Below are 8,978 nucleotides of genomic sequence, written 5' to 3'. Positions count from 1 at the left end.
TTTTGAATGCACTCATACCAGGAAGCAAGTCTCATGCTGTGTGCTGTCTACTTTTAAATATGATTCAAAAATCCTAACATGAACTAGCTCATGTGTTTATCAACATCACAGTACAGCAGGAATCAATCACACAGAGGAAAACAAGTGTTAATGTGAGACAGTTCAAGCTTCACTTATCACAGTTGAGTTCCTGACTTTGACTGATGCTACAACAAAAGCAACCGGCTGTCGACACTCTTGGTCCCTTTACTCTCAGCACCAAGAATTGTACGGAAACAGCACCATCTAGTGGCTGCAAACAGGTGACGCACACACACTCAGAGCCTGACACATCAGTGCACCTCCACACAGACTTCATGGGGAAATGAAGCACGAGACGCACAATTTCCAGGGATTAAAGGAATTTATTGTCAACGTCAGTGTTTTGCTAAAAGAAAGCTTCAGCATTAACACTCATCTGATCAGCAGCACTTCACAAATACTGGCTCAACTTCAAACTGTGCAGAGATGATCTCAGTGTTTCACCTCACACTACTAATACAGAACAATTAACTGTTCTCTGTGAAATACAAAGTGTGGCAGAAACTTCAATACATAAAGTAAGATGAACATTTGCATCAATTATCACCAAAGTTTCCCAGCAGTAATACTGTCCCTCCATGTAAAATACGATCAACTGAGAAATTCCCAAAAAGCAGACTTTCTGTTTCTGTTCATTATATAAACCCCAATTGTAATACTTACATGTTTGATATGAAATTACTTTCTATGTGAAAATGTATATACTGTGCAAAATCAATAATGCCAGTCAATCATACGGTTAAATTTGAACAGAACATTTTAACCAAAGATGCAAAAAGAGGTGAGGGTCTAGAGATAACTTCACCCATTTCTCTGCATCAAACAATCAATAGAAATAACAGTGTGTTCTCACCACTCACTCTACATGTATCCATACATGAGGTACGTGGAGTGTAGTTATAATCAATACTAAAGTTGGTTGTTAACAGTAAACATAAACTAATTTCATCAAAATTATATTTCTGTTGTTTACATCTAAATTAATTATTTTATCATTAAACGCAACAATAAAGAAAATGATCAAACCCACATGTGTTGTGTATTTTCTGTCACTGTGGACTGTCGATGCTCTGTGTGAAGTGTTCCCCGGTGTACAGGCCGTAGTGCACGGTGTCTTTCTGAGCTGCAGCCCAGGCCATTTGCAGGCTGGAGAATTGGGCGGCCCAGTGGCCCTGGGGGTCCACAGTCACCACCCCACCCAGACCACCCACTCTGCTCTTCATGTAGGCCAGGCCCAAGTCACTAGCGGCCTCCGCTGACTGACCTGAGAACAGAGAGAGGAAGAGAGGTTGTTACACCAGGAGGAAATTGGTGGATCAAGATTTCAGTGGAGCCAATGAGGCCAATAGCTGAAAGGCCTATACTCATAGAAGCTGGAGTTAAAATTCCATCAGGACATCAATTAGCGTACTAACCATCAAATCATGTTCATCATTGCGAACAGGTGTGTGTGACTCTTAGTTGATCAGTAACTACATATTTAAATGCGTGACAAGTGATGCAAAGTCATTTAGCTCCCCCTAGTGGCTGGCTGCAGTACATGTAATAAACCATGCTGGGATCATAGACTGTATATGGCTGGGATGTTAACAGATTGGACATGGTCCAGGCTAAAACTCCAATTACACGTTTAACGTTATCAAGATTGTTTCTGTAATTTTAGGCAGTTCTTCTATCACACTGATATTTTTAGGCAGTTAAGTTTGGTTTGATTTAGTTTATGCTTTTGGGAGTTGGGTGAGATGTCATTATTGACCGCTGAGATTGAATTGCGATTGGTTGGGTGAGTGTATGGATAATTCTGCAGCTCGTGTGGCAGCTTGTGTGTGCGTGTGCTCATCACCTTGTTCCATGTGGAACAGGATGAGTCTTGCCAGAGTAACTTTCATGATGGCTTCTCCGTGGCCCGTAGGTGACACTGCTCCCATCTGGTTGTCAGCATAACCCCCAGAGCCTAAGAAACACAAAACATCACGTTCATGTTATTTCACCAGTGAATGTTCATCTAACATCCGGATGTTTAATTAACTTTTGAGGAAAAATTCTGTTTGAAATGTTGAGTGGGAAAAACAAGTAAGAGAAGATATGTAAGTACTGTACATGTGTGTGTGAATGTTGCAAAAAAAAAAAAAGAAGTAGTTAAACCAGTTTGTTGCAGCAGAAACAAGCTATAAATCCAACAGTGACAAACAGTCTTAACACCTCAGTTAGCATCTTGGGAATCTGTTTAACTTATTAATGTAGGACTAATATCCACTCTTTCATTAGCAGGTTTGTTTAGGTCTCCACCAACTGAAGAATGCTGGATATCTGGCTCTTATATGGCTAAATACTCAATTTTTTTTTACCAGCTAGCTCATAAGGTTGTGTAAAAAAAAGTTATTTGACTATTTATAGAAAGAATTTGTTTTCTTCTCAAGAATGAGGTTGATTATAAAATAGCTTTACCAAAACAGTAAACCTTGACAAGCTGAAAGACACTTAAATGCTCTGAGTCATGAAACAACTCTCTTTGCCTTTGCTAACACATTTTCCACATTCCATACATTTATGATCATTGTTAAAATAAATATATGGATTAGTTAGTGCAGCTTTAAGTTGTTATTTGTACACTTGGAATGTGTTGTGACTCATTTAGTTTCTTATTTGTTAAGGATTAATGACATACTTGTGAGCAAATTATATCATAATTCCTTAGAAGAAGGGATAATGCCTTAGGCATCAACAAAAGTAAGAAAACATGGAAAATGTATTACTTTGACCTCGGCTATATTTAAACTTTGTCAAATTATTGAAATTTTCAAAGCTTCAGCTGGTTTCCAGTGAAACCATTGTTATGGGAGCGGAGTACATTTTCTTGTTTCTTTTATTGTGATTTTTGGTTGGAATTTGTGTGCCTTTATTTGATATCATCGTAAAAGATAGACAACAAACAGGGTAAGAGAGTAGTGGAGGACAGACAGTGAAAGGACTTTCACCAGGGACCAGCAGCCTTTAATAATCAGCCAATGAGTCTTGCTGTAGCAGTACAATTTGTGTGTAAAAGATTAGATTAGGTGTATGAATCATAAATGTGTATGAATCAAAAAAAGATGAAGAATGTATTATCAAGATTCCAGTCTGCCGTTGACTTTAAAATGTTTGTTTGTATGTTTGTGTCTTGTATGAAAATGACGACTCCTTCCATATGATGCTTCAACATGTTATTGAACAGTTTTGACCAGAGAGGCTTCGTTAGTCACGGCAGACTTTTTTGACGTATTTCAGAGCGAGACTGTACTCCGTCCACTGACTCATGACAGTTCAATCATTCATTGACTGATTTAACAGATTGCAGGGGCCTGACATGGCCAAAAATCCACTTGCTGCTGTTTACTGAACTTAAGAATAAACAACCCTAGGATATTTCAGACCCTGTCCCAACGATGGAAACTCATTCTCTCACATTTAATGCAGCATTTGTATATAAGTTGGTTTTCCTCTGACATGATGGATATAAACTGGTCAGTATTACACTGGTTGTATTGTATTGCACAGTGCAATGTGTCAGCACAGTTTATAGTCAGTTGTTAGAGAAAACAAAAGTCAGTCATTTATTAACCGGGTGCACCTTGTTTACTGACTAACTGCACATTACAAACTTGGGCTGGTCATAGGTCAACAGACGGCTGAAGACAGGGCTCTGCCTGTCTCTCCAAACATGTTTCAGTTAAATGGTCTAAAACTACCAAACTCTGTGTTTTGTGCAGTCTGACCTATGCAGGCTGTGTCGCCCACTCGTCCCTCCATCTTGTTCAGCATTCCACCGGTGGAGGTTGCACAGGCTACGTTTCCCTCGCTATCCACTGCCACGGCTCCGACTGTGCCCATCTTCCCCCTACACACAGAAACATCAAGGAAGAGCAGAGCAGCGTTTGACTTACTTCGTGTCATTCTGATGAACACTGAAGGTCCTATTCAGACCAATACTAGGACCAGTCCTGCGAGATTTCGTCATAAGTGGACAGCTTTAAGTTAATCTGTTCACATGTGGAATTAAAAAGCATCCTGGATGTGTCTCCTGTGAACATTTGTGACCTGAGTCGAAGGTCCTTCGTTTGGCCCAGGTTGCATTTGTGTTCATACAGCTAAAAAAGGGGGGCACATACGTCCTAAACCACATTCTAAATGTCCACAAACTGAACTGAATGAAGAAGCATCTTAGAGGAATAGTCTTATGCTAACTTCCTGTGACACAAAGTGCATACGGTCCATCCGAAATCCACCGCGAAAGTAAAATGTTTTCATTGTACATGGAGGAAAATTACGCAGTGCAAAAATACCAGAGGGAAGAAGTTTCACGAGACTTTGGAGATCGCAGAGGTTCCCGTACGAATGAATACACATCTGGTTGACTCGCATGCTGACTGAGAGCTGTGTGAAAACGGGGTGGGGGTTTTTGGATCTACGGACAAGCTGAGGACGTATTTGGGTGCGTTCACACAAGCGGTGACCCCTTGTGATCATGAAACTCAGGATGGATGTTAACACCAGTTCTGAAGGGGGTGAAACACGTATATGCCCGTATAGTAACCTGGTTGCCTCATGTGATTGCTGTCTCAACAAAATGATGATGGAGAGATTGAGAAGCTCTTTGGAAAAATACAGTTCTACCAGCCTCATGCCTCCTTGTCACCTCTTCGTCTCTCGTATCTGACTTCTCCAGGGTTTGCCTTTCACACTGGCAAAATGCGGACATTATGTGTTTTTGGTATAAGGAACATGAGACTGGTGTCGGCTCTAATCACCAAAAAACTCTCTTGACATCTTCCTCAGAGGTTTCTACTTGTGTGGCAAAGCTTTCATTCTGAGATATTTGTATCTTTTTTTTCTTTTTGTCATAGAAACATCATCAACCCTGCGACCTGCGATTTTCTGCAGACTATATACTCGGGGGCCAGCTGGACAAAGACCAAAGAAACTCTGAGGGCTCTCACTCGGACATTTGCGTTCACACATAGAGCCCCTGCCGAGAAAGTCCGGAGGTTCTCTGGAGTTCAGTGCAGGTCTGAAAGCAGCTTATTGGGCCTGATTGAGGGATCTAAGGAGCCACCTTAGCCAAATGGAAAGCATCCGTCCAGCCTATTAAACCTGAGGGTCGCTGGGGGGGCTGGAGCCGATCCCAACTGGCAATGGGAATTAGGCACCTTGACTTGTCGCCCATCAGTCACAGGACTGACACGCTCACACTCACACCTATTGACAATTTAGAGTCACCAATTAACCTGCATGTCATTGGACTATGGGAAAAAGCCGACAACAGGAAACGCACTGTGCAACTCCCAAATGGAATGAACCATGTGGGTGATTTGAACATGCAGAATAAAAAATGCATCAGCAGCAGAGAAGTTGATTAAACAGCAGGAGCGTTTTAAAAAGTGTCTCTGAATGTTTAGATTTGTGACATGTTTTTGTCCTGTGGAGAAACTATGGTCAGAATGAACACAAGTTGTACTTTTAGTGGTTCTAACTCTGTGTACTTCCATTCTTAAAGATCGTACCATGACTGAAATGGGTGCTAATAACTTCAAAGTCATGGCATGCCTCACATTTGGCTCTCCACAGGGTTTGCACCGGGGGCCAAGTTCTTTTTCCAGCGCATACGGGAGTACTCTGTGATGAGGGACTCCGGGGGGACCTCAGGGACCCCCATGGCCCGGGCGAACTGACTGGCGCCCTCTGCTGTCAGACATGCGTGGCTGGTCTGAAACAGAGAACAAGGTGCACACTTATAAAAAGCATCAGTTAACTATTACAAAGCCTCTTTGCATGTGAAAATCAGAACGACTATTCGAACTACACAGCAGCTATAAGTATTGTTCTACATTCACATTTTCAGTTTCAATCCTTGGACACAGTTCCCTCAGTTTGCTGTGAAACTTGCAAACATTTTTAATATTAGCAAAGTTGAGACATAGCTCTGTGTTTATAATTTTGAAGCTACACACACAGACATCTGCATCTGTATCTTCAGTTTGGTCATGGAATAAATCTTCCAGTAAATGCAGGATGTAGGAATAAACAAAGGGTTGTAAAGATGGTCATGCTTATGCACAGTAGTTAAATGAATGAGTATATAGCCACATTCTTCATATTTATGAGTAAAATTGTTTATAGATTAGATGCAGCATGTGTACACACCTTGTCCATGACCAGCCGTGCTAGCTGAACAGGGTTAGCTATGTTCCGTACAGCAGAGACTGCACCACTTCCCAGCGTTTTCCCATCCATCACAATGGCGTCCATCTCCACCTCCCCTTTGATGTTCAGCACTGAGCCGCAGCCTGAAAGATGATTTAAGAAACTCTTTGATGATGTCTTGCCACTTGGGAATAAAGATTCTTTTTTGGGTGTAGAGAGGTGACATTTGGTCCTTGGGTGGAGCTACTTCTTTTCATGCATGTGTTTCCTACATGTAACCGCAACAAGCCCATTGGTTTGAGGTATTTCTTGTGTACTTGACTTGCACCCACGGTGTAAACAGACTGCATTTTCATCACCACCAAGGTGAGCATATTTTTATTCAACATTATCAAGAACATGAAATGCATACTCCTCTCCATGACACATGCATTATCATCCAATGTTTGATTAAAGGAAGCAGCACAATATCTACACTCACAACTACAGCTTACACTATGACTATTACAGGTGAGCTGGGAACCTATGGTTTAATATCAACACAGATTTTGTTTTAGCTTTGCTAGCACAATAACACATCTTGGTCGTTCATTGTTTAAAATAAATAGATCAGGACTTTTTTTTTGGACTTTTCATATGTCTGAGTTTGAGTAGTTTGTTCTAAAAGTAATTGAATCTGTTAAACAGGTCAACGTGTCTGCTGGTGACTTCATCTTGTGTAACGTTTTAAAATTACCTGCATTGAAGGAGGGATTATTCTCCATCTGGGACACAGCCTCCACCACTGCGTCCATGCTGCTGCCCCCTCCCCGGAGGATGGCATACCCCGCTCGGGCCGCTGAGCACACCCCCGAAGTGGCCTGCTCCGACTGCTCCTTTGGGATTTGACCCGCCCCTCCATGGACCACCACCACAGGCAGCATGTCCATCACCTGACAAGGAAGTGAGGAGGACAGAAGATACAAATGTATAACTTCCTGAACTATTTTGGTTGAATGTGCTGCTTCAAAATAAAGAGTTCAAATAAAGCATGGTATATTTTTAAGGGGTTGAAAGTTGTCTGAAAATAGTACGTACAAATCCAAACTTAATTTCTGTTTCATTGTTTGGACTATAAGATAAAGCATCTTGCTTTTGTTTCCATGGTGGATTGAATGTACCATGATTAAAGAAGGTTATCAGAGCCAACAGCTTAGAATATGAATATTATCATGTAACATATGAACCCTTAAAGCCTCTCAGGTCTTCTGCTATGTCATGTCTTAAAAATGAAAAATGAGCCGACTTTCCATTTAATTTTCTCAAAAGATCTACAGTAAAATCTGGTGAAAATTAGACATACAGAAAGTAAGGTTCACCATGAACAAGAGTGAGGTGAAATATCGTTGTCACCTCTTGAGGGTTTCAAAAAATAATAGTTGATAAGAGCAAGTAATGTCATATTGATATATATAATAAAACATTAGATTTCATGTCCTTGTTAATGTCTTAAATATCAGTTTTGTTTTCAGATTTAGACACCTTTATGGTGATAGTGATTGGCAGCTCCTTGGAGCAAAGGTCAACAAACACACAGAGGTCAGTGAAGTCGGCATTTTATGGTTTGTTTCTGTTGTTTTTCAAATTTGAAGAATCAGTCCCTAGTTACTTCAATTGTATTGGATTTGGCTGCAACGCTGTTAACTACTGAAACTCCAACAGCGTTTTGTGGACTCAAGGACTTCACCCACCCCTCCAGCTGCATAGCTGTGAGTAGAAAATGAGCAGGTAAACTGTCGCTTTAAGGAGGTAAAATAAATATCAATAAAAAGGGAATCATAAATTATAATTAGATAATAAACAGACTTTTATTACACATACTATGCCTCCTCTGAGATATCTCCATGATTTTTTGCTGGTGTTGTTAGAAAACATCTACAGGATTACAGGTAGGTATAGCATGTTGATTTTATGTATAAACAGATCAATTTTAGGCAAACAATCTCCCAGATCAGCTGCAGTCACCTGATTTGAATCTTGGCTTGGACTCGTGTTTTCTTCAACAGTGAGAAATACACGGTGGTGTTTTCTGATCCTTAAACAGTTTGATAATTCAAACCAGTTCAAACATGACTGGTCCCAGTACTCACCCTGCAAACTGTCCTGTCCCACCACAGTTAAACGGGACTGGAGCACATGAAGCTCTGTGTTTGTTATGACAGAGGCTGAGCCCGGAACAGCGAGCGCAGGTTCAGTCTCTCCACTGACGTCTTAATAGAGCTACAGAGCAACATTTCCGGGATGTGACGTTTTCAAAATAAAACACGCTGACATTTCATTTAACCGCCATTTAGATTGAATCGGACACTAGTATGGAGGACCATACATGACTTAAGTATAAATAAATAAATACAGAAATAAATAAATAAATACAGAAATAAATAAATAAATACAGAAATAAATAAATAAATAAAAAAGGAAATAAATTAATTAATACAAAAATAAATAAATAAATACGTTAATAACAACAGAAATGTCTGCGACTGCGGTTAGGCCCGCCTTTCTCATTAGCATACCAGACTGAAATGAGGGCAGTCAATAAATAAATAAATGTGGAAATATATTTAAGACATTTGTTTAGACATTTCTGTTGTTATTAACGTATTTATTTATTTATTTCTGTATTAATTCATTTATTTCCTTTTTTTATTTATTTCTGTATTTCTGTATTTATTTAT

The 8,978-nt window shown here is 40.1% G+C and overlaps 1 protein-coding gene across 1 annotated transcript; it reads right to left on the bottom strand.

The window, feature by feature from the left end:
- Window positions 1-384: 384 nt before the first annotated feature.
- asrgl1 (asparaginase and isoaspartyl peptidase 1) lies at window positions 385-8,503 on the bottom strand. The gene is made up of 7 exons (XM_061087459.1): window positions 8,391-8,503; window positions 6,998-7,193; window positions 6,262-6,404; window positions 5,670-5,824; window positions 3,837-3,958; window positions 1,925-2,035; window positions 385-1,345 (listed from the first exon to the last, which is right to left on the bottom strand). Exons 2-7 carry the CDS (start codon window positions 7,188-7,190, stop codon window positions 1,131-1,133), a joined length of 939 nt encoding a protein of 312 aa, XP_060943442.1. The 5' UTR covers window positions 7,191-7,193; window positions 8,391-8,503; the 3' UTR covers window positions 385-1,130.
- Between the last annotated feature and the right edge of the window lie 475 nt (window positions 8,504-8,978).

This window comes from Limanda limanda, chromosome 15, assembly GCF_963576545.1.
Source record: "Limanda limanda chromosome 15, fLimLim1.1, whole genome shotgun sequence".
NCBI classification, from domain to species: Eukaryota; Metazoa; Chordata; class Actinopteri; order Pleuronectiformes; family Pleuronectidae; genus Limanda; species Limanda limanda.
Note: the sequence above shows the minus strand (reverse complement) of the source record. Positions and strands in the feature narration are given on the sequence as shown.